At 38.7% G+C, this 26381-nt stretch overlaps 1 protein-coding gene across 11 annotated transcripts in view; it reads left to right on the top strand.

The window, feature by feature from the left end:
* The window catches only part of LRRFIP2 (LRR binding FLII interacting protein 2), a 62495-nt gene that overhangs the window by 2138 nt on the left and 33976 nt on the right, over positions 1–26381 (top strand). For 7 of the 11 annotated variants that reach the window (XM_027744386.2, XM_027744384.2, XM_027744388.2 and 4 more), the window contains exons 2-3: positions 8526–8630; positions 23380–23466. In XM_027744386.2, the coding sequence (XP_027600187.1) occupies positions 8541–8630; positions 23380–23466 (177 nt within the window). In that variant the 5' untranslated portion in view covers positions 8526–8540. Of the gene's footprint in view, positions 1–8525; positions 8631–10078; positions 10186–14452; positions 14571–23379; positions 23467–26381 lie in introns of those variants that run through there. The other 4 variants (XM_039384434.1, XM_039384432.1, XM_039384433.1 and 1 more) reach the window with 1 other exon arrangement.

Raw genomic sequence — 26381 nt, 5'->3', positions numbered from 1 at the left:
TGTCAACTGATAAGAGTTTTCTCCAACTGCTGTTTCATCTAAGGGGTACCAGGACAATCTCTTCCTCTTGCTTCGGTAGCTTTTCTTTGTTGTGCTGTAGCTGTATCACTAGTAGAAAAGAGTGTAGGAGTGTATTAAATTGGTAATGGAAAAATATTTTAAATAGTTGCAGCTTGTTACAGAATTTGGGTTGTTACCATGGAGCTTTCTATTTGTTTCATTAAAAAATATGGAGCCTCAATATAGTAGCAGTGTTTTGTTTTGGTTTTTAATGAGCAACAATTCATTCTTTTGCAAAATGGCAGAAAGGATACTCATTTTGAAAAAGTTGACAGTGTAAAAATGATGGTGGTTTCATTTTAGAATAAACACTTCTGGAAGAATCTTGTGGTTTATTTTTTATTATGCATTTTCATAATTTTTTGTGGTGCTGATTATAGTATTGTCGTTTCCTTATGTTTTAGAATTGCATTTGAATTCTTAGTTTGTTCTTGTATCTTCAGCATGTATGGTAGCACTGATTCTAGAAAAGTCCAGCTGTGTTACACTGCTTCTCTGAAGCCTACATATGATTTACATTGTTCCCTGAGAGATCCTTTGGTGAATGACTATTATGAGAGCTTTGCAGATTCTTCATGTCACTGATAATAATATCCTCTATGTAATGTTTTATTTTGTGCAGCTGTTGGCAACTGACTGGTGGAGAACTCATACTTCATAAAATAAGTGCCACCACTTGAAGCTACATCACTGCATGATGTTGTCTAGGAATTTTGGTAATTGGCAAAGACTGAGGAAGTCAGCAAAGATAGCTTGGTGGATCTGTAGGTGTCTCATAGTTCTACAGGGCTGTAGGATACCTTGGTACATTTACTGTGTTGCTTTGCTTTAAGTTTGCCAGCACTAACCAGGCACCCATTACATTTTATGGATTCATCAGGCACTTGCAGACTCTTGCAAACTGCATAATGGCTTTTTGATTGTCTTAACTGGTCACTTCCTGTTCCTCTATAGCTTCATAGCACCAACAAACTGAGAGATTTCAACTCCCTCTAAGGAATTGTAATTCTATTACTAAAAAAACCACCATGAACTTATAAGAAATTGTATTTCTCAGATTTTAAAATGGCAAATATACTGCATTGAAGGTATATTTTTTCCTGAAAAAGCTGACATGAGCTTGTCCACTCAGCGCAGAAACTTTGTGCCAAGGGTTTCTGAAGTGGGCCATGATTAGAGACAAGCAGTTTCTTTAAAATGGAAACACTCTTCATCAGCTGGAATAACTTTGCCTTCAACATAATGGTAAGCACTGTAATCTTTTGGCACATTGTAATTATATGCTTTTCTCAGTCTTTGCTTTTTCCCTTTCATATTAGACTCTTTTACTCATAGTAGCAGCTTTTTTGCAATAGTTTGGTTTCGGTTAATATTATTCTGAATGAAAATTCTTAATGAGTCCGTAAAACTATTGCATTAAACCCCAGTCTATTTTTCTCTCACTCCCTACACACCCCTTTGTTGGGTCATGGTCACCCTGTGATCATACAGCCCTTTTTCTTTCTCAGGTGCTTTTGGACCCATGAGCAGGCATACTAATTGCAAAGAGAGTACCCTTGTGTAGGGTCTTTCTTCTGAGAAAGACTTGTGTCCATCTTACATAATTTTAACTCATGTAAAGTAATGTATTTTTATTCTATGTCCATTTGCTTTGTCTCCTTTAGAGCTTGCTTTGACAAAGCACTGAAAAATCAATCAAACAAGATTGTGATTTCCAGTATGATTCTTTATGTCCCTTCTTAAATACGAATGCAGCTTCTGCTGTTTTGTAGTATTAATACTTTTGGCTTTTTGTAGCTTTGTGTTGCTAGAGCTGCAGTTTTATGAGACAGTTGTTTAAAATTACTCGATTGAGTTTTCTGCTGTTCTTCTGAGCACATTAACTTTTAGAACTTAGCTTTAATTGTGAGTATGGTAGCTTCCATACCTTCACTTATCAGCAGTATTCATTTCTTGAAGTAAAGAGCAAGTGTTCAGTTAACTTAAGAAGTATATGTAGATCTTTAATTTCATCATTATTGCACAGTACTACTGCTTCTTAGTGCTTTCTTTTTAGTTAGGTGTTTGATAAAGCTTTTGTTCTGTGTATGTATTGCACAAGTATTTTTTTCAGTATGTTTAATATTTGTGGAACTGACAAAAATCAAAATGAGTTACTACTGTTTGTGATTTATCAGTAACCTGTGATTGGTTTTTCAGGTGAGGAATGGGGTTTTTTTCCTCATGCTTCTTACATTTATCCTTCTTATGTATTAATGTTTCTAACCTTACTTGTCCAAATAACCTTGATTCAGATTCTAGTTCTAACAGACAGTGGTTGTAGAGAAGGGTTGTTCTTTTCTATTGTTGAATATATAGAGAGTGTGTCTACACAGGTGAATTTTAATTATCTTGTACTCTTGGTTGAAAGAGAAAGGGAGAATTTTGGTCTGTTATTTATAGCCTGTTCACACTATAGTATCTGGATGCCTTGTATGTGTGCAATGCCGAGTATGCTGGCAAACACCCAGGCATTTAGAACAGGTGGTGGTGCCATTGAAGGTGGTGAGTGATAGGCCTTTAAATTATAGTGTAGCTTTTTTTTTTAGTGTAAGATGGGTCACACTTTTTTTCTAGGAAGCAAGAAAGAAACAAAGAGAACTCAAAAGGTAATAGGAAGACAAGTAGACAGCGAAGACTTTGGGAAGAGTTAAGATTTATATATGCCTGAAGTGAAGACAAACTAGAGGGAATTTGAGAGATTTCCTCACAGGTATTCTGGTTTGTTTGGAGACTTCAGACACTTCAGTGTTCTGGAATGAAATACAACAGGATGTCATTTCATCCATTGTGTAATACAGTGTGTAACCCTGCCTATAGTAAGAATTAAGCAAGTAATAGATGTGACTCGAGAATTCTGAACTGTAAATGCAGCAGATGTTCTTTCCTTTTATATTGACTTACCTGAATGATAAAAGATAATAGCAAGCTGTTCTTTGTCTGGTTGTGTTTTGGGGTTCTCTTTAGCTATTTTTTTGTGAAAATTCTAATGTTACAGAACGTACTAAATTCTTTATCACATGCAGCAAAATAATTTTTCCTGTAATTAGAAAGTTATGGAAGTGAAGCATCTCAGAAATATTTCTATGAGCATATGAAATATTGGTATCTTGTATTTTCCCAAGAAGTAACATCATGATATGTACAGTATTAGACTAATTAGTGTATTAGCAATAGGTTTAGATTTCTGTAGTAGTGAACTGTATAACAAGAAATTAAATACTCTGACATATATCAGCCTAATTAAAAGTTACATGTAATGGAAGAAATGGTGTCAAGACCCGTAAAGAAATATTAAACATCTTATTAAAGAAGGTTTATACTGAGGTTAAATTTCAAAGTTCACAGCAATAATAACTATAGAATCATATATTTTCTTTTGGAAGAAATCTCTGGAGGTCACCCCTTGCCCAAAGTGTGGTCAATTAGAACCGTTTTTTCAGAGCCTTGTCTAGTTAAGTTTTTGCTGTCTTCAGGTATGGACACTTTTCATAGCCTCTATAGGCCAGTGTTTAGCTGTTCTCTGTTCTTCAACTCCAGAGTCCTCTATTTGTACATGCTTGCAATTGGATATATCGACACTCTAGATTTGCATGTTCCTTTGCTATTCTCTAGTGTATGCTGTGCTATGCCCTAATGCCTGTGCCAGTGAGAGCATACCTTACAAGCTCACATTCATGCACTTAAGGTGTGTACTGACCCTCCCTGTACTGACCATCTGCTAGCTGGAGAGCACGAACTTGGATCCTCCAGGAGGGATGCTGTACTGTCTGGCCTGAACAGATAGTGAGATAGTCAGTGGGGTGACTTCTGGCAGCATCAAAACAGTTTTTGACTGATGCTGTTACATTTCCAAGGTTTCTCACACTGGTACAGACTTTCAATTTTATTTTGATTTTATATATATTTTCAAGAGGAATCCTTTATTTCAAATACTTCTTTCTAATTTCCTACTTACTGTTTAGTATAACTGGTGATCCTCTTGTTCTTCAGTGTGACCAGTTTTGGGCCAATACCTTGTCAGACAAGTTTGCTTATTTGATTCACACACACAAAAATTCCCATCTTCACACTTGTTATTATCCAGACCATTTTGCCAAGGATGGGCCTTACAAGCCACGAAGCAGTGGCCCTACAGGTTGCTTAGTCCTTCATAGGTTACCAGTGTTCTTAGAGTAGCCTTTCTCTTTGTCCTTATCAGCCTTTGCCTGTTTTGACTTCAGCTGAGCTTTGGCTTTCCAAATTCCTTTCCTAACTCCTCCTTGTAGGCAAAGGCAAAATCTCTCTATACCTTCTGGGTAATCTATCCCTGCTCCCTCTTGTGTTTGGGCTCAGTCAGAGTTCTGTGCTCATTCTGAGTGAGAAGCATGGCAGATGGCTGACACCGATGCCACACTTTTCTTCCTCCACAGTGACTGTCACACTTAATCCACTGCGAGACTGGGATGAAGTGTGTTTTGCTTATTTGAAGCATCAGCATCTAATTTTTATGAATTTACTACTCTATGTCTATAAATTAGTACTGACTGTTAATCTGAACATAACTATACTAAAAATAGCTATACTCATTACATTCCCCAAGTCTCCCAGCTAAGAGAATTTCACTGAATTAATAAACCAAAGTTAGGTGCTTGTTAGAAATGGTATGTTGTTTAAAGGATGTGAACAAATGCAGTTCGAGTCTATGATATGTGCAGTTATTCTGCGGTTTTTGCTTATGTGGTAAATACTTAAGAAATATGACCCTTAATGTACAAATTAAAATAATTTCATTTCATACTTAGTGACTTTCAGTAGATAGGTTGGAGTTCTGTTCTTACATGAACTGATCTGTTGTAATACCAATTTTATTATTTTTCTCCTGGCTAATGTGTAACCTTGTCAAAGCCTTCTGTAGTAGGGGGAGTATTATATAGTGTTGGTGTGACTTCTGGTTTGGGCCCTATCTGCTTTTAATATCAGAAGTCAGCCAATAAGAGTTTGTGAAAAAAGATGCAGATTTTTTGAGACGTTTATTCTGAATGTGGACAACAGTCTGTAGCCCTGAGCTTAAACCTTTAGCACAGAGATCTACAAACTGCTTCTGCATGTATTTATCTAAATTAACCTGAGTACAAAACATGTTTGCTTGCTTGTTTTTAAGACTAAAAATACAAACTCTTATCAAATGGATTAACAGTGGCAATAATCATGCCGGGCCTTATCCCAGAGTTTCCCTTTACCCTGATTTGGAGCTCTGCTGTCCTACTTCTGAGACCCTTCTTAATCTCTGATAAGTGTGCTGGTACCTAATACCAGAATTAAAGCCAAAACAAACAACAATAACAAAGTCATGTTGTGGAAGAGTAACAAATAAATTGAACCATAAGTCACAGACAGGTGTTAAAAACACTCCCTAGCAGGTGAGTCCTGTATATTGGTCTGAATGTCTGTATTTTATCCAAACACTTTGCACTGCTAAATGAATGAGCAGCCTAGGAAAGAATGAATGGAATCCAGGGGTGTACTTATGTCCACTCTGCCCCATCAGGAGTGTGTTCCTTACTGGACAATAGAACTGTATCTTCTGTGACCCATTAAGGTACTGTAGTTTTATTCCCCTGTTATTTATCTGCAAACACTGCAAGCTCTCCTTTAAGATCTTAATAGAAAGTTCTTTTGCACTTGCAGTATTGATCTCAGAATAGCATCTGGAAATTAATTGTTGTATATATAATTGTTGTATCTGGCCTGTGCAGATACTGGCTTTTAAGAAGGGGAACATGTAGTTTCACAGTATCACAGAATGGATAAAGTTGGAAGGGAACATTGAGGGTCATCTGGTGCAACCTCCCTGCTCAAGCAGGGCTGTCCTAAAGCACATTGCACAGTGTTGTGTCCAGACAACACTCTGGACACAGTTCTTGAGTACCTCCAGAAGAGAAACTCCACAACCTCTCTGGGCAGTCTGTTCTAGTGCATGGTCACCCACAGAGTAAGGGGTTCCACCTTCCACATGTTCAGGTGGCACTTCCTGTGTGTCAGTTTCTACCTATTGCCTCTTGTCCTGTTGCTCAACACTACTGAGAAGAGCCTGGATCCTTTCTCTTGACACCCTTCCTGATACTTATATATATTGTTGAGGTCCCCTTTGAGTCGTCTCTTCTCAAGGCTGAACAGGCCCAGTTCCCTCAACCTTTCATCATGAGAGATGCTCCACTCCCCTAATCATCTTTGTTGTCCTCCATTGGACCCTCTCCAGGAGCTCCATGTCTCTCTTGTCCTGAGGAGCCCAGAATTGGACACAGCACTCCAGATGCAGCCTTCTCAGGGCAGAGTAGAGGGTCAGGATCACCTGCCATGACTGCTGGCAGTGCTTTTCCTAGTGCACCTCATGATACCATTGGTGTTCTTGGCCACCAGGACAAACTGCTCGCTCATAGACATCTTGTTGTCCAGCGGGACCACGAGGCCCTTTTCCACAGAGCTGCTTTCCAGCAGGTTGGCCCCCAGGCCATACTGGTGCATGGGGTAATTCTTCCCCAGGTGCAGGACCCTGTACTTCATTGAATTTCAAAAGGTTCCATGCTGCCCATCTCTCCAATTTGTCAATGTCCTTCTGAAGGACAGCCCAGCCCTCTAGGGTATTAGCCACTCCTCCCAGCTTTGTGTCAACAAACTTGCTGAGGAGGCATCTGTCCCTTCATCACTGATGAACAGTTAAACAATACTGGGCCCAGTATAGAACCCTGGGGGACACCACTAGTGACAGGCCTCCAACTAGACGCTATGCTGGTGATTATGACCCTCTTGAATCTGCTGTTCTGTCAGTTCTTAGTCTACCTTGCTGTCTACTCATCCAGTCCACACTGCTTGAGTTTGCCTGTGAGGATACTGTGAAAGACAGTGTCAAAAGCCTTGTTAAAATTCAAGGTAGACAATATCTGCTGCTCTCCACTCATCCATCCAGGTAGTTGTCTCATGGTAGGAGACAGTCAGTTTCAACTCTTTGCTGTCTTTTTTCTCAGCAGCATATATTCTATTTGCCTCATCTGAGCACATGAAGAATAGTAAAATACCTGTAAAATTTGAAGCAGAATAAAAATCTTCTTGCCTGCAAGGAAAAGAGAGGACTAGCAGCATAAAGTTAAAGGGGGTCAAAAAAGGCGTAGAAGCTAAAATATATCATAAAAAAAAAAAGTGCTGTGATGCTACTTGGTACCTTTGAGTGCCAGAAAGTACTCCAATGTATTTTGGCTTTGTGATTGCTTCATAAAAATAATAAAGTAAAAACTCTGCTTGTACAAAAACACCTGTCATACTTTTCCTCCTTCTCCTTTGAATCAGCTGTAATCAATTACTGAATCTTTGCTGGCTAGACCCAGTATGAAAGGTAGTTCTTGTACCAGTTCAGTTTCAAAAGGTTAGCCAATAGTAGTTCCCTTCTAGACCTGTTCTATTTGGAGGAAGAAATTTTTGTTCTAAATAAGGTGGTTTTGCATGCCCTGTGTGGGATACTTGTCCTTGTTGATATGAAATAGCTGGACTACCTACCACCAAATTCTAGTCTGACATTGGGAAGGACCTGGATGTCTGGAAGTAGGATTTCTTTAGGATATTTGAAAAAAACTAATAGAGATTTTTTTGTGTGTGTAACATTTTTCTGTTTGTGGCTGTATGGGCTGTTTTGTTTTGTTGATGACTTTTATATGCTTGCAATTGATAAGCGGTTTCTGGAAGAAAACTAAGAGGGTACTTTTTGTATTCTGGGTACATGATGCTAGCATGTTTCTCCATTTCCCAAACTGTGAAACTTGGTATGCAAGAGAATGAGTTTTTAGCATAAAAATGTCTTTATTTCTACTGTGGTAAAACTTCTACTTTAGAAGACAGCAGTTCTCCTTCAATTTGAACTGAATGAGAACAGTTGTATTAAAATGTAAATAAGGCCCATCTAACCTGCTTGGATGCTTAAAAAAGTTGGTCAGCTGAATCTGTCTTTGCTGTTTTGGAGAGAACTCTAATGATCATGTAAATTTAATTCTTGAACCCTTTGTTGCTTATAGTTTTTTTCACATCCATAAATTGAAAGGTTACTTCTTTTTAGGAGTTATGCAAAGTGATAGACTACAGAGGTTTTCCTTATTGAACTAGGGGAGTTGACAGCTGTGCCTGACCTTGAAGCTGTAGTTAAACTGATGGGTTCTTTTGAGTAGAAAAACGCTATATGTGCACCTTGTAGGGTACAGTGGTGTTCTATAAAGCTGCCACAAGTTACTGTGATAAAGTTTTACCAATATGTGCCAATGGCATGTAGGTTTCTTCGGTATTATGTAGCTAAAGAATTGGAAAACTTATGACATTTTGGACTGTAGATTGTTTGTTTGTTTTTAATTCCAGATCTGAATGAAAACTGAGCTTTGTCCTGTTTATGTTTTCAAATACAGATCCAGATAATAAAAATGGGAACTCCTGGATCAGGACGGAAGAGAACTCCAGTGAAGGACAGGTTTTCTGCAGAAGATGAAGCTCTGAGTAACATTGCCAGAGAGGTTTGCTAATTTCAAAGTGTCTTAAATTCAGAAATAGGGATGAAAGCAATCTCATTATCCAGAAAGTTAAGTTTTTTTAAGCTGTGCATTAAAAAGTGTAATTAGACAAAAGTATGACAATTAATACATCCTAAGAGTATTTTCGATCAAAAAATCACATTTACTGAAATGTCATCACGGTGAGGTAGTAATTGTATGATTAGTGTAACTTTACAGAATCATACTTAAACTTAGCAGATATTTCTATATGCTTAAAGATAAATGAAAAATGCAGTTGCTATCTCAAGTGTAAAACTAAAAAAAATTACACATTTATCCTATTACGGTGCGTAGTATTCCTAAGACCGTAAATACAGTGCGTTAGTGTTGAATGAGTAATAGTCATTATTAAAATATATTTGTAATAGATTCTATTTCAAATGTGACAAGTCATGTTGCTTTCGAAATAAGCCTAATATTACACTATACCAAGAATTTCACCACCTGAAAAACAGATGGCTGCAGATAACCAGTGAAAAGTTTAATTAACAAGAAGTTAATACCAAGTGGAATTTTTTCTCTCCGGATATAGGAAAAAGGGAGCCGGAATTTAGTCTTATAGAGATCTGTTTGGACTAGAGCTTTTTTGGGAGGAAATGCTGTGTTTTGGGAACAAAAGCCTTAGTACTGTTTGTATGCAAGTGGATACAGAACCTTTGAGCTACATTATCTACAAGGCTGCTACAAGGCTGCTCACCCTAGTTGACATAAATGAGTGCAAAATGCAGATTCAAGTTGCCTTTGTAATGTAAACTGTCTATATATGTGCATGTAGGGCAAAACAGGTAGGTGATAAGTCTTTGAAAACAAGGTTTCTTTAGGCATTTTCAAATTTATCCATCATAGACTGTAGGCAAAAGGTAGGCTTTGCCAATAAAAAAATAATTTACCTGGTAACTTTTTTCAGAAAGTGATGTTTCTGAAACATCACTTAGATGATCACTTAGCCATCACTTCTAATGGAAGTCTTGCTCTACGAGCTATGTTCTGGGGAGGACTCTGAATTATTCATGGTCTCACTCACTCATCAAATTCTGTCTCTCGATTTTTGGGGAAAACAGTTAATGAAAAAGAAGGAATAATTCTTTGAGTATTTGCATGGTTCTAGTACTGTAACATCAACTTGACATTTAGCCTAGAAAAAGAGGTCTCCATAGCAAGATGTAATAAATAATATCTTACTTAAAATTACTGTTGGGCTTTGTTCTCTTACATCACTAAACCCATCAATTTAAATCTGAGCATGAATATAAATTAAACAAAAATCAAGGGGGGTTCCCCCTTAGTCCTAAATTAAATGAATCCTGAGACTCACAACTATAAGTGTTATCTCACTAAAATAATGTGAGTTGCATGTCTGTTCCAGAAATTAAAGGTATATTGTCTTCTCTTCTGTCAAAAATGAACAGGAAAAGGAAATTGCTGAAAATCTCATAAAGCTTATTCAGTATTTTAAGGTTAATCTAAATCTGCTGAAGATAACCAAAATTTTTATGCTGATCACGTCTTTTAAAGAGTAGGTATTTCATATAATCTTTATCTGTTTTATGTCTAGTAATAATTCTTAAAACCTAGTTGAATTAAATTGGTCTAAATGTTCCTTCTGATTTCTCATAAGAATTATTTTTTCTCTGGTATTTTTCTGTATTTCGAGCATCACCTTTCATGGCTTGTTAGGTAGAAGAAAATTCAACATATTTCAGAATAAAATGGTTTGTTATCATTACATAGACATTTTCAAAGCTGCGTATAGCACCATTTCTTTTTTGTTGCCATATCCAGGTTTCACTTTAACAGTCTTAATTCAAAATTGTTATCCAGTTTAAAAGTAGTGTGAAAAGTTCTAGGACATCATGAATATTGTGTTAACACAGCATATACTACTGTCAGGTTGCTAATCCCTGGATCAGTATAGGAGAAGCTGACCATCGCATCCCTTGTCAAACAGCAGCTGTTGTCATTGAACTGGTAGCTGTAATTCATAGCATTAGCCACCTTATTCTGAAGAAAACATACTCTAAGGGTACAGGGTGCATTTCTTAATTGATTAACAGGCTTTTCTGCTGTTACATCCTAATTTCTGTCTTTAAATAATACCTGATTTTACTGTGCCATACATGCCTTATCATTTGAGGCTTGAGTAAGTTTTCAGTTAGTATGCTGACATATGGCATGCCAGTTCTCAGTGCATGAATATACAGAGTAGATATACTTTGTTCTGAGGCCATTATCTCAGCAGCATAACTTGCTTATCTTTTTATTGTCAACGGGTGTTTTGTTCCTCAACTTCCTCTTCTGAAATTACCTTTTTAGTAGATGTTACTACAGTAGGACTGAGTCCTATAATCCACATGTTTTCTGTGGAAAGTGTTCTAGGTACCAAGAGAGAGCAAACAGAATATGTGGAAACAAAAGGCAGCACTCAGTATGATCTGCATGGCACAACTGCATAGAAATGCTCTGGGATTAAAAGCAGTTACAAAATGGTACTAGGAATTATCAGAATTTGTAATAGTAGCAAAGAACTGTAATGTTGTGTATGACATTTCAGAGTGGTTTTTCTTCAGAAGCTCAGATTTCAGAGTGTACTAATTTTGTTCTTTGTCACCACTTCTAATTTGACAAAATTGCAATTTCCATGTTCTATGGCATATGTCAAAAAAAACCCTAATATGGTATCTTCCATTTGGTATCAGTAAACATTGCTTTCTAGGAAATATTGTTTAAAGAATTCTTTGGTATTGATCTACTAAATTAATTTCCATATAGTCTCTTTTCTGCACTGGTTGAATCTGATGTGTCATTTTATATGAAAAATATTTAATGGAAGATGAGCACTATCATAGGATCTGAGGGCCTTGGTCAAACTACTTCCTCTTTGATATTTCTTTCATTTTTTCTGTCTTTCCTCTGCATTAGAAAACTTTTTTCTTCTGTTGGCTGTCCCTTCCCCTCTGCTTGTACTTACTTCTGTTATGTAGCGAGCTCTTTCACAACTTTTCCTTGCTGTGGAAGTTTGTATTGAGACAAGCCCTTTTGCAGTGTCTTTGTGCTAAACACAAATATGCTAAAACATCAATTGGAGTGAATTGATGTCTTAGTCCAAGAACTTTTGCATTATTAAGCCTCTTTCTTTGAGACCTACTTTTTATATTGTAGTGTGTGATTCTTCCTGGCATTGAATTCCACTGCTCACTGGAACTGAGGAAGAGTAAAGGCAATGTACATATACAGGGACAGGGATCTATCTATGCATCTTCTTCTGCAGTCTCCCTATTACTCTGTGTCTGAAGTGAGATAAGTTGCAGTTGATCAGTTTGGCAGTCTTACCTTGCTACAATAGACTTTATCATGTTTGTTTCAAAAGCTGTGTGAACAGGTGTAGGTATATTGTCCATGTGTTCCCTGCAAGGACAAGAAAGGGAACTCTGAGTGTAAATACATACAGTTACATTAAGTGGAGTAATGGCACATGTATTCTAATTATAGCAAGATTAATTTGAAGGCAACTGATCTCTTGTAAGAAAAAAGAGGACCTATCTCCTGAAAATATAGAGTTCTTTATACCATCTTCTGATTCTTTCTCTAGCTGATGTAATGGATTCTGAAACTGTTAGCATTCTCAGATTGACAAAGAATAAAGCCACCTGGCATAGAAGACAGTTTCTTATGTCATGTGGAAAATTCTACCCTTCTGAAGTACAGATAAGGATTGTCTAGTGTAACTTCAGGCTCCTGGCAACATTATGTTCTTATTTGTTAATCAAAAAGGATTCCTGCATAACTAGATAAATGAAAACTGAGGTTTGTGTTCTCAAGGTTGTGTTCACAATCTACATTGGATACAGCTGATATGATCTCAAGATCTGTTTTTCCTTTGGATTTGTTGTGGGGGCTTTCTGCTCTTTAAGTTGTTTTGTGTACAGAATATCTTCAGCTCAGTTGTGCATCACTGCTTCACTTGTCTTTGTAATTTACAGACAAGCTGTGTTCATTTGAAATATTTAGCAGTAACCTGTCATCACCAGGCATCTCTTATGATTACCTGAAACTTCTTTCTCCAAGAGTAGCCTTATATGCCAGAACAATGGCTTCAGTCACTTCTGTGTTCTTACGCTGACCGTGGTTCAAGCTCAGATACAATGAAGATAGGGAGAAGAGTCTGACTCTTGTCAGCTCACTGTTCTCAACCTGATAAGCAACAGTTTGAAGGCACAATCAGGATTTACCATTTATAGCCTTTTTTTTTCCCCATGCTTCCATCAGTAACCCTTCCATTCTTCAGGGCTGAGTAATAAGATGACAGAGGACTAGAGCTTGTGGATGACAACTGCAACACCATTCACTTGATTTCCATCTTATAGAACCTTGTCTCTGGTTTTAGTGTTTTGGTTTTTTTTTTTCAGAAACTGTTCTCATGACTATTTTCACTGTGTAGCAGGAGCCTGGAAGCTCCTAGGAGGTGTTTTCTCATGGGAGAGAAAGATTCATTTGGATTTAAAATTCACTCTGTAGTTGCTCAGACTTGGAGTAGAGTGCAGTTGTTCTTACTTTGGTAAAGATGTCATGTTACTGAATTGCCATGGTAGAAAAAGCTAAGAGTTCAATATTTTTAAATGTTGAAGGCTAGATCATGAATTTAAAAAGAGAGTTAACAACATAGTCTTTTTCTTATTGAATCTCAGTATACTTTTTTCTTTGCATGTAGCTTCAGCTTCTCTTAAGAAAACAAGCAAAGCCTCGAAGAATCCCACCCTCATAGATATTGCCTAGCATGATATAGATCATGCTAGATGATTTTTTAATTTGTTTTAATAAGGGATCTTTAGTATTAATTCAACGTTTAGTTTGCTTTTGTTTTAAATAGTGGTTAAGGATATTTTATATGACAGAAGATATTCTAGACATTTTCTAATCTATATATGAATGTGTAAAATAAATGGCAAAAGAATAAGAGACATCAGAAATAAAGAATCTTAAACCTTTAAGTCATGTTAAAGCTTAAGATTTTGTTGTTTATATTCTTTGCTTTATAGGCAGCTGAAGTAGGGACATCAGAAATAAGTGGAAAAGAGATATTTCTGAGGAGGCATAAGAAATACTTTGGGCACATAATTGGTGGTATTGCCTCAGGTCCTTGAGACAGTAAGGAGATGAGGGTAAAAAGCATGGAAGTGAAAATACAGAAGAAATGAGCAGCAGAAGAGAGGAATGATAAAATGGTTTGGATTGGAAGGGACCTTACAGATCTTCTAGTTCCAGCCTCCCTGGCATGGGCACGGACTCTTTCATGTTTGCTTAATAAGCATTGATGAAATAAACTTCAACTTGCCGTGTGCAGCAATGTATAAGAAATACGGTGAACGTTTGTAAAACGCTCACCCCGCTGCTTGGCCCAAGCTGGCAGGGTGTCCTGGTGCCGTGCCGTGCCATGCACCCCGTGGCAGACAGGGAACCCCGCACCAGGGACAGTCGGCGCCCTCACCACCGCCATCTGGTGGAAGAAGGAAAATACTCCTCAATCAGGCCTCCTGTGTTGGAAACTGCAGGACTGTGAACACTGCATAACACTTGGCAGAGAGAGAAACGAGTTATACGTATTGTAGTCCATGATGACAGAATAATTCTAATTTTTTCCGAGGTGAATAACATTTTATTATAGCCTGTATTTTATCCTTATGAAGCTTTTGTGCTGAATCTGAGCTAATTATTAAATCATCTTCTCCAGAGTATGAAAATTAAAAATAAAATACTGTTGCTTTATAGTGAATTTCTTCTTGCAGGCAAGGGAAAGGAAAAAGATTCCTGTCTATACTATGGAGACAGATGTTATGCTTCTCCTTGCTGGGCATGGAGGGAAACATCATGTCAATTCCATGTACTACCATGCTGCTTACCTGGGTAAGAACTTGGTCACTGCTGTGAAGAGACTAAGGAAAAACACATCAGAAAGGAGAAACTCCAGACTCAATCTTTATGAAGACATTAAAATTAAAAGTCTGATCATCTTCCCTTTCTCCTTTCTTTCCTGCCATAAATATCTTTGATTTAACTGAAGACCTACATGTTATCCTTGAAAGTTGAGAGAAATAGTTTTCAAAAGATTGTGGTAGAGTATGTGTTTAAAAACAAAGATGAAAAAAATTGAAGAAGCAACAATGGGTTTCTAAGTTACTCTAAGTAGTTGTTAATAATTGGGGTTTAGGTGATGTCACATGAAAGGTGGGAGTTCAGATTTTTGCTCCTCAGCCCCCCAGGAAAGATGAGACCCTGGTGTCCAACAGTCTGTCAGCATCTTGTAGGGAGACCAACAGATTCACAAGATCGGAGGGTACCTTGACCTCCCTTGTTAGGGGAAACTCAACAGAGCCAGGACCCTTCAGTGGGTCCTGCTAAGGTGTTATCCGCCACTTGCAACTGCAAGGACTCACTTCAACAGTTTATGGAATAACACTTTTTATTAATACAAATTGTGATAGATTAATAAGGTTCGAAGGTTGTCGGTGATAGTGTCTACTGCAAAAACATGTTTTAAAGCAATCTACTGATACATATATTAAGAAAGCACAAGCTCTGATACGAAGCAATCTAATTAATATGCTATGGAGTAAGCACAAGCAAAAGCAATAGTCCTAAAAGCAGCATTTAATGCACATAGAGCATATTTGTCACCCAAGGTGTCCCTGGGGGCAGGGGGAGAAGATCCCATCAACTGATCCCAGTAGTTTTGGTAGAGGTCTACTCCCGCTTTCCCCCTATCCCCAACTCCCTTCCATACTATTTTCTTTGTGTTCGGGTGGAGTTTGAGTGGCTCTAGTCATAAATACCTTTTATTTTTGATTGGTTTACCTAATAGGAGGGTGGTGGTGGTTGTGGTTTGGCACTTGAGTAGGGGTTTTGACATGGTTATTGGCTTTAGCAGCAGAACATCTTGATGCTCCCTTGTCAGACTGGTACTGTATGGTCTCAGTACCACAATGTTCTCCCATTCTGCTGGGATTAGAATGGAGGGGGGCCACATAGTCTCTACTTCGTTCCACACTCCATTCTGTTTCTCTGAGCAGATGCTTATTGTTGTACTGGGGAGTACAACTTCAGTCCATCCAGGGAATTGCAGCTGCTTTTCACCTTAAAATTCTGAATCCCATCTAGGTTTAACTGGATCCATTATCCCATAGGTGAAAATCAGGAAACTGACCATGTCACCTTCTGGAAGGAGAACATTGTCTTGCTACTTCTATGTTTACTAAGCAAATGCAATAAAATAACCTAAACAAAGCAAATACTGCTTTAAAGTATTGCTTAGCTGATTGAAAACAGGTAGAGTGATCATATTCTTCTGGAATGAAATGCTGTTTCTGCAGGTGCAGGGAAAGGCCACCTTTTTTTTTTATGTAATGCTTTTTAGTACCTATTTTGAAATTAAGAATTCCAGGTGAACAGATTGCTTTGTTTTCTTACGTAGAGCAGAGTTAATACTCAAAGAAATACAGATATGGCACTTGGTTTAAAAATAGATGTTTGTCCTTAAGGTAGAAGGTGAAAGATAAGTAGTATGAGTGTGTTCGTCTACAAAAGAAAATTTGCAGGTTTAGTTATCAATTAATCCTTTATGAATTAGTCCTTTTTTCTTGTCCAAGCAAAGTCTTGAGGGCCTCTTCTTTGCGTTTCTACCCAATTTCTTTTGTTACAAAAATATGCTCTATAGTCTTCTGTGTCCTTTCTTGATCAATTCTCTGAATAAATTCTATGCTAAATTGTTGTATCTATACCTTGTGGCTCCTGTTTGCCCTCCAGGGTTTATAACAAGTGATTTCTTTCCATTTTAGCCACCAGCATAAGTGCGTACTGGTATGATTATAATAGGTTTGGATACCTCATAGTAACATTTTCCCTTACTCTATTTGCAGTTAAAGTGTTCAAGAAAATTCAGTTGTCCCATTTCTTTTTATCAGTTGGAAGTCCCTTTTAGAAGCTTCTAAAATATACTATCAGATTTGGACAATGCACAGTTGAATTTTTACTTCAGAACAATAGAAACCTGGTGTGTATAACACTTTTTAATAAGCTGTATTTGAATTAGATGGTATATCTTTATAATAATACATTTTATTAATATGTGCCTCCTGGCTGTCAGGGCACTGCTGACTCATATTCAACTTGCCATTGACCAGGATCCCCAGATCCCTTTCTATGACACTGCTTTCCAGCATCTCATTCCCCAGTCTGTACAAACATCCAGGGTTACTCCATCCCAGGTGCAGAATGCAGCACTTTCCCTTGTCGAACTTCATGTGGTTGGTGATTGCCGAGGTCTCTCTGCATCCAGCAACTCCTCCCAGTGTTATGTCATCTGCAAACTTGCTTTAGTATCCCTTCCAGTCTTGCACCCAAGTCATTTATGAAGCTGTTGAAGAGAACTGGGCCTAACATGGAGTCCTGTGGAACCCCACTAGTGACAGGTCACCAGTCTGATGTTACCCCATTCCCTGTCACCCTCTGTGCTTGACCCATGAGCCAATTGCTCACCCACCACATGGTGTGTTTATCCAGCTGCGGGCTGGACATTTTGTCCAGAAGGATACTGTGAGAGACAGTATCGAAAGCTTTACTGGAATCCAAAAAGATTATATCAGCTGGCTTCCCTTGATCATCTAGGTGGGTTACCTTGTCATAGAAGGAAATCAGGTTTGGTAAGCAGGACTTTCCTTTCATGAAGCTATGCTGGCTGTAACCAATGGCTGTGTTGTCTTTCAGGTGTTTTTCAATACTTCCCAGAATAATCTTCTCCATAACTTTACCAGGCACTGAAAGTGAGACCGACAGGCCTGTAGTTTCCGGGGTCCTCCCTCTTGAAAACTGGGACAACATTCACCAGCTTCCAGTCAGCTGGGACCTCTCTGGATTCCCAAGACGACTCAAAAGAGAGGTTTTGCGATGACATCAGGTCATCTCTAGGATTCTGGGATGAATCCCATCAGGCCCCATAGATTTGTAGAGATCCAGCTGGAGCAGCAGATCCTGCACAATTTCAGAGTTGCCTGGGAGTTGATTATTCTCAGAGTCATGGTCCTCCAGCTCAGGGCACTGAGACCCCACTGATCTGTCATCCATGTTGAAGACAGAGGCAAAGAAAGTGTTAAACACCTGTGCCTTGTCTCTGTCCCTGTTTGTGAGGTGACCATGCTCATCCTGTAAGAGGCCGATGATATTTCTATACTGCCTATAGCCATTAATATATTTGAAAAACTCTTTTTAGTGTCCCCCACATTTCTGGCCAGCTTCAATTCCAGTTGAGCTTTGGCTGCATGAACTTTCTTCCTACAGCAGCAAGCAGCATCTCTGAATTCTTCCCATGTCACTTGATCTTGCTTCCACTGGGCATGCACCTTCCTTTTTGCCTTATTTCCAAGGGAAGAGTTGTTCAACCAAGCTGGCCTTCTGCCTCGCCTGCCTGATTTCCGACATTTGGGAATTGTCTGCTCTTGTGCCCTTAAGAGGTGATGTTTGAAAAGTGACCAGCTCTGATAGACCCCAGCACCTGCAAAAACATTTTCCAGGGGACCTTACTAATTCCCTGAGCAACCTGAAGTCTGCTCTCCTCATGTCCAGAGCTGTGGTTTTGCTCACATTTTTCTTCCTGTCAACAGAGATTTTAAACTTGATCACTTCGTGGTTGCTGTGGCCAAGACCAGTCTCCACTTTGCTCACAAGATCTGCTCTGTGGACAAGCAGTAGATCAAGGAAAGCATCTTTATGACTCAGTTCCCTTGGGACCTGTTCTATAAAGTTGTCATCCAGGTTTTTTAGGAATCTTCTGGCCTGGATTGTACCAGCTGTGTGATGCTCCCAGTCAACTTCTGGCAAGTTGAAGTTCCCCATAAGGACAAGGACAGTTGACTTGGAAGTGTCCCTTAATTCCTTAAAGAATAATTAATTGGCATTATCATCCTGGCTAGGAGGTCTATGGCAGACTCCCACAATGACATCCGCACTATTTGCCCCTTGATCCTTACCCAGGGCTCTCAACTGTGCCATTGCCAACTGTGAGTTCCATATATTCTAACCCTTCTGTTACATACAGTGCCACACCTCTCCCTCTTCTGCCCTGCCTATCGCTCCTGAAGAACCTGTAAACATCCAACAGGGCACTCCAGTCACAGGTTGCATCTCATCAGGTTTCACTTATGCCAATGTCAAATCTCTGGGACTGGGCCAAAGCTCTGACCTCCTCTTCTTTGTTCATCACACTGTGTGCATTGGTGTAGAAACATTTCAGGTGTGGTACATTGTAGCCAATACTTTGTAAAGCAGATTGAGGGATCCCATGAGTGCTTGTTTCCTCAAATTTTGGCACACCATCCCATGACTCATCACTGGCAAGCCTTGTTTTGCCCCTTTCCTCCTTCCAAGCTAGTTCCTGTGCTGGAACTCTTTTTCCCCTCTGAGATAGGTGCGTCCTGTCAGCTGTCAGTAGACCAGGTGTTCAATAGATCATCCCATGGTCAACAAATGCAAAATTTTTCCACTTACACCAACCTCAGAGCTATGCATTGACCTGATGGATCTACCTATTCCTATCAGTATTATTCCGACTTACCGGAAGAATTGAGGAAATCACTGCCTCTGCTCTTGATCCCTCTACCAATCATCCCAGGGCCCTGAAATTTCTTTTGATTGCCCTTGGACTTCTCTTTGTTATTTCACTTCTACCAGTTTGAACAACCAATAGTAGACAGTAATCAGAGGGCCTTATTAGACTAGAGAGTCTAATAAGACTTCGCCTTAGAAGGAAGTCTTCTATTACAACTACTCTTCCTCTTGACAGAGGAGGTCTTGATGTGGGGTACATGTGGTGTTGTTTTAGGAGGCCCCACTACCCCACAATGACCTTTGCCCACCTCACCAGTTGTCTGGCCTTCTAGTTCCAGAGCGTCATACCTGTTGTAGAAGGTACCAACCCTTCCTGTCAAATTCTGTGAAGAAGGAGGAACCTTCCTTCTGGTATGTGCAGTGACCTGCTTCCAGCCTTCATCTTAACCAGACCCCTGACTAACAGTCCTAACAGTCACTGTATTTTCCTTAGCAGATATTTAAGACTTTATTTCAATGTAGCTGACAAAATTAAATTGTGAAGGGTTTGTTGGGGGTAATTTGTTTCACAACTTTTACGGGCTTTCTTCAGTAAGGCAACAGAGTGAATAGCAGCACCCAGAAAGAAAACTATGTCCTTTGGAATTATAGTTGTTTCTTTTTGATTGTTAATTTAGAATTTCAATTAGTTATGAAGATTTGTATGACTGCTGTATTGGTAACATGAGGCCTGTGCTTTAACAGGTCTGCTGAGAATAAAGAATTACTTGGTGTGATGGCCCCTTTCACATGGCACTATGATTTGTTTCTTCCTTTAGAGTTCGGTGAAGGAAGTCCGAGAACTGTGCTTTCAGTTAACTTGCCAAATTTTTTGTCTTTTTTGGAATTGTGTGATTTTTAGAAGAATCTAGTTGCTCAGACTAATAATTGATGTAATATCAAACCATTTCTTGCTAAAAAATTTCTCTAAAAAAGATTTTTTTTCTTCAATTTCAAGCATCTATTTTATGACAAATGTTTGTAGAATTCTCTTATGTTTTATCAAGGGTTTAGTAAATTAGAAGAAATGGAATTTCCCCTCTGCTGTAGGAATCTGAAAGTTACATCTCTGTAGGACTAGGAGAGTGGTGAAATGTGAATTGATTTTCAGCATGAATCAGTAAGCAAATTAACTTTGTATCTTTAATAGTAAAGCTTTACCAGAGCCTAAAGGCTAGATGCAGATGTCTTCCTTTCTATAGACAGAACTAAACCCAGATATATCAGCTCTTTGAGTCCTTTCTCTTTCTGTGCTGCATCCCTGTCTATGTGACAGTTTATATATGACAGAGTGATGATTAGAGAGTAGGGCTGCAAATGGGAGTACTTCCTTTTCCATGGGAATTTCCTTGCTTTACTTGTTTGTTGTCATCAGGTAGGAGGAAAAAGATTATATTGGGACAGTCAGGAGTGTTGATACAGCCTTGGAATTGTTTTATCTGAGTATCCAATATACAGAAAAACAGTCTTCATGAGAATCACTTGAAATTAAGACAAACTATTTGGAGTAATAAAGCTATAATGTGTTTGCCTTCTTTCTTTTCATTATTCAATAGATACTTTTGTACCTGTAGTTTAATAATAATTTGAAGTTGAAGTCCAGGTTAAAAATCCCATTCATTTTTCTGAAGCACAGTAAAACGTTTTATAGGTTTCCAGTGTTTTACATAAACCTATGCTGTGCTAGTGGTAAAAGCAGGGGAAAAAAACCTATCCTTAATCAAAGACAAAATCCCATTGAATTTTACATTTTTAAGAAGTTCTACAAAATTAAATGTTTTGGTTGTTAGGAGTTCTGAATTTTTGGCTGCTGCTGTTTCTCATAAATTTTTAATTAACATTCAATAGGCAACTGGAATTTTGGTGGAAAACCTTCATTGGTTTAATATTTCAAGAATCTTAACACAAATTTTTTTGTCAACTCATTACTCAAACATGAAGAAATTGAGCTTGTGCTTTCTTCAAACATTAGCTTTATGGCAAATTTTATTTCCTCATGATTAAATTTGGGGTAGCATTTAGGGTCTGAAAGACAATGTTTCTTTTTTTGTTGAGGCTGGATAGAAACTGGAGAAAATATGTAGTTGTATCTGCCAATAACCAGGTTTCACAAGCAGTGCAGAAGTAAGCTATTTGCTACTGAAAAGGGAAGGTCATGCTAATGTTTGTCCTGCTTGTACCTTTTGCTGGGTCTGGTGTTCTTAAGGTCTTTGTACAAGCCAATTCATTTCACTAACACACCAGAAAACTACTTTTTATTACTGCTGTTAACTTACTGCTATGGTAGTTAGTTAAAATGGCTTACAGCAGGTTCTGAGCACTGAAGCTGTGTCCAAGGAAGGTGTTGGCAGTATAAGGCCTTGAATGAAAAGATAGGGAAGTCCCTTTTTGGCGATAGTCATTGTTGAAGGTAGTTCTTAAGGAATGGCAATCTTAAATTTCTTTCCTGCATTTTGTCCATTAATCAATTTGATTTTGATTGCTATTCGAAGTATTCTAAGTGATGTTTGCTTTTCGAAATAATGCCAAATGGTAGCAGAGCCTTTAAGTATGGCATGAGCAGTAGTGGTTTAGTATCCTTGTTTTGATTCTTTCTTCTTGGTTTTTATGTCTTTTTATGGCCAAAGATTCTTCAGTTGCATGCATGCCTGTGCAAATACTATGCATAGGCAAAGTCATTTTAAAGTCCATAGGACATCAGTTTTCAAGTTGTAGTGACAGTAATATTTCTGCACTCAGTTCAGACATGCATCCCAGGGTTCTGAGGAAGCTGGCTGCTGATGTTGCCAAACCACTCTCCATTATATTTGAAAAGTCATGTTGGTCAAACAAAGTCACCGGTGACTGGAAAACATTGCTCCTATTTTTAAAGAGCATAGAAAAGAAGACCCAGGGAACTACAGACTGGTGAGCCTCACCTCTGTGCCTGGGAATTGTGGAGCAGATCCTCATGGAAGCAGTGTCAACTACCTAGACTTCTGTAAGGCCTTTGACAAGATTGCTCATCATCACATCCTTGTCTCCAAATTGGAGAGACATAGCTTTGATGGATGGACTATTCAGTAGGTAAGGAATTGGATGGATGGACCCAGGCAGAGAGTTGTGTTCAATGAGTCTGTGTCCTGATGGAAGCCATTGATGAGTGGTGTCCCTCAGGGGTCTATCTTGGTACCAGGGCTCTTTAATGTCTTTATCAATGACACAGACAGTGAAATCCAGTGCATTCTCAGCAAGTTTCCAGATGACATGAAGCTGAGTGGTGCATTTGGCACAACAGATGGAAGGATGCCATCCAGGGGAACCTGGGCAAACTAGAGAAGTGAGCCCATAGGAACCTCATGAAGTTCAACAAGTCCAAGTGCAAGGTCCTGCACCTGGGTCAGGGCAATCCCAGACATGAGTAAAGACTGGGAGAAGAACTCAGTGATGGCCACAAAGATGCTCAGAGGACTGGAACACCTCTCCTATGAAGATGGGCAGAGAGAGCTGTGTTTGTTCAGCATGGAGGAGAGATGGCTTTGGGGAAGCCTCATTGTGGCCTTCCTGAGGGGGGTTTATAAAAAAGAGGGAGAGTGACTTTTTACACAGGCAGATAGTGATAGGACATAGGAGAATGTATGTTTTTAGACTACAAGAGGGTAGATTTAGATCAGATGTTAGGAAGAAATTCTTACTGTGAGGGTGGTGAGGCACTGGAACAGGTTGCCCAGAGAAGTTGTGTATGTCCCATCCCTGGAAGTGTTCAAGGTCAGGTTGGATGGGGCCCTGAGCAACCTGGTCTAGTTAGTGGCACCTGGTCTGGGGGTTGGAATTAGATGATCTTTAAGGTCCCTTCCAATCCAAGCCATTCTATGATTCTTTTATCAACATGTAATTCTTTTGACTAGCAATGATATCCATAAAGTTGGGTACATATTCTTTCTGAAATTTCATTCTGAGAACTCTGAATTCTTTACTGCCTCTGTATTGTGATGTTAGAATCTTAATGCGCAATTGTGAAGAGATTATTAATTTGAGTACTTAAACCATTATTCAAAAAACATGTTTTTAACTTTCATTATTTTTAATCTGCTTGTAGGCAGAAGCCAGACTTGCAGCCAAACGAGCAGCTCGAGCAGAAGCAAGAGATATACGTATGAGAGAGCTGGAACGACAGCAAAAAGAGGTAGTGTAACTCGTCAGGAATTCTTACAAACCTTTACTAAAATTATTAACGTATTTTATTTCTGTATTTGCATAAGATTTTTTCTTTTAGTGTAATTCAGCTGCATGCTAGTATTTCAGCATTAGGATTGGATTATACCAAAAGTATTCACAATAAATAATCTTGTTGTCAGGATCTTTATTTTTAAAAAAATGAATAAAATTGGGGTAATATTTACACATACAGTTGTGTGTTGCTCCACACATTTCTCCTAAAGAAAAAGTTTGCATTTCATGAGAAAAAACCTCTAGAGAAACTAGGTTTTCAGCAGTCTGGTTATTTCATGGTTATTGTATTTAATTCAGGTTTTGACATTGCATGCAGAAGATTGAGAACTTATTCTTTTTCATTATTACATTCAAATCAATGGATTGCTGATATTTGGTTGTTGTGGGGGTTTTTTTCTGTGGTAATTACAAATGCAATTTGCAAAACAGTTTTTGCCTTAATTTTATATGGTTCTTGTTAGGCCGTAGATTCAGGTTTTGAACTGCTATAGGTATCTGGTATTATGCTGAAGATTACATAGCAATTTAACTAGATTTTTCTGAATTTTCAATTTAGGAATCCAGTCTTGTGTGGTGACTAATTTATATTGTAAATGGTTTGTTTGTTTTCCTTTTTACATTCTGTAGTTTTCTCAGCATTCATGTGATAGAAAATGGGCTCATATTCAGAAATGGATGGTAGGCTAAAATCACCTGTTGTGCATGTTTTCACCATTCAGAGAACTAACGTAGGATTTGAAGGAAGTTATTAACTAATGGTTTGCTGTGTGTCATTTTGAAGTGTCTTATTACTGAAAGCAATTACTTATAAACTATATATTGATGTGGATATCCAGGGCACTTTATGGCAGCAAAAGAGAAACTATGGAATGACATGTTTCTTCTTAAAATGAAATGTTTTGTGTTTCCACCATGTGCTGGCTTAAAGTCGTTAATCTATTTTAAATGAAATGAGATTAGTTTCAGTTAGGTAAGTGTCTTAACAATAAGTGTTTTAATTTCAGTTAACTTTTTGGGCTTGAGTTTTTACCTTTTTTTTCCTTAGTGGTCTTACATTTGTATTTTTCCTCTTTTGAGTAACTTGGCAAATGCTAGTGTCTTTACAGATGATTAAGTCAACTTTTAGGATTTAAAAATCAACTACAGGAGATTAAAAAAAACCTTGTTTTCAGTTAATAATGATGAAACATTTGGCTGCTTATTCAGATTAAAACTAATAGGGAAGGCATAAAGATAGAGTTACAATCTGAGAAAGCTGCTGCTCAATTTATTCTGATTTATCATAGAATCATTGAATATGCTGAGTTGGAAGGGACCCATAAGATCGTCAAGTCCAGCTCCTGTGCAGGACACCCTAAGAATCACACCATGTGCCTGAGAGCATTGTCAAATGCTTCTTGAACTCAAACAGGTTTGGTGCTGTGACCACTCCCCTGAGGAACATTTTCCAGTGCTCAACCACGCTCTGGGTGAAAAAACTTTTCTTGGTACCTAACCTGAACTTCCCCTGACTGAACCATTCCCTTGGGTTCTGTCAGTGGTCACCCCAGAGAAGAGATCCATGCCTGTCCCTCCTCTTCCCCTCTTGAGGATGATGAAGACTGTGATGAAGTCTCCCCTCAATCTCCTCCAGGCTGAACAGACCAAGTGACCTCAGCCGCTCCTCATACAGCTTCCCCTCCAGACCCTTCGCCATCCTTGTGGCCCTCCTTTGGACGCTCTCTAATAGCTTAGTGTCTTTTTTATATCGTGGCACCTAAAACTGCTCATAAAATAAGGTGAGGCTGCACCAGTGCAGAGCAGAGCAGGACAATCCCCTCCCTCGACCAGCTGGCAATGCTGTGCCTGATGCCCCCCAGGACACGGTTGGCCCTCCTGGCTGCCAGGGCACTGCTGACTCGTATTCAACTTGCCATCAACGAGGACCCCCAGATCCCTTTCTGCAGAGCTGCTCTCCAGCCTCTTGTTCCCTAGCCTATACACACAACCATCCCAGGTGCAAGATCCTGCACTTTCCCTTGTTAAATCTCTCTTAATTTGTTAAGGTCTCTCTGCAGGACCTCTGTGTCCTTGAGGAAATCAACAGCTGCTCCCAATTTAGTGTTGTCATCAAACTTACTTAGTGTACCTTTGAGTTCTGTGTCCAGGTTGTTAATGAAGATGTTGAAGAGAACTGGGCTTAGGATGGAGCAGAACCCCACTAGTGACTGTTTGCCAGTCTGATGTTACCCCATTCACTATTACTCTTTGTGCCTGACCTGTGAACCAGTTGCTCACCCGTCACATAACACAGTTATCCAGCTGTATGCTGAACATTTTGTTGAGAAGGTTACTGTGTGAGACAATATCAGAAGCGAAGACCAAAAAGATTACATTTATTGTCTTTCCTAGATCAGCTTGGTGGGTTCCCCTGTCATGGAAGGAAATCAGATTTGACAAGTAGGATTTTCCCCTCATGAAGCCGTGTTGGCTGTGACTGATAACTGAGTTGTCCTCCAGGTGTTTTTCAGTACCTCTCGGAATAACCTTTTCCATGATTTTACCAGGCACTGAAGCGAGACTGACATTATTGCAATGTTTCTTTAGAGTTCCTTTCACAAACTTCAGGTGCCTTTTAAAAAGGTATATGGGAGATGTGAGGGTTTTTCTGGTTTTTAGGAAAATGTTCGCTGTGTGAAGGTTTGGATCACCAAGATTTAAGCAATACATGCTGATATTACCCATAATTTCAAATAGTTAAAACTACAATGACAGTTAATTGGCACCCCTGTTGAGAAATCCTAAAACTGTCATTAGAATTTTATTTACAAAAGTTGTGCTGACTTTTTATTGTCTCTTTGCCAAACTGACATTTGTGTATATATTAGT

Source organism: Pipra filicauda, unplaced genomic scaffold (assembly GCF_003945595.2).
Source record: "Pipra filicauda isolate LSUMZ 115617 unplaced genomic scaffold, ASM394559v2 scaffold353_size752799_pilon, whole genome shotgun sequence".
Classification (NCBI taxonomy): Eukaryota; Metazoa; Chordata; class Aves; order Passeriformes; family Pipridae; genus Pipra; species Pipra filicauda.
This window is presented reverse-complemented; position numbering and strand designations above follow the sequence as displayed.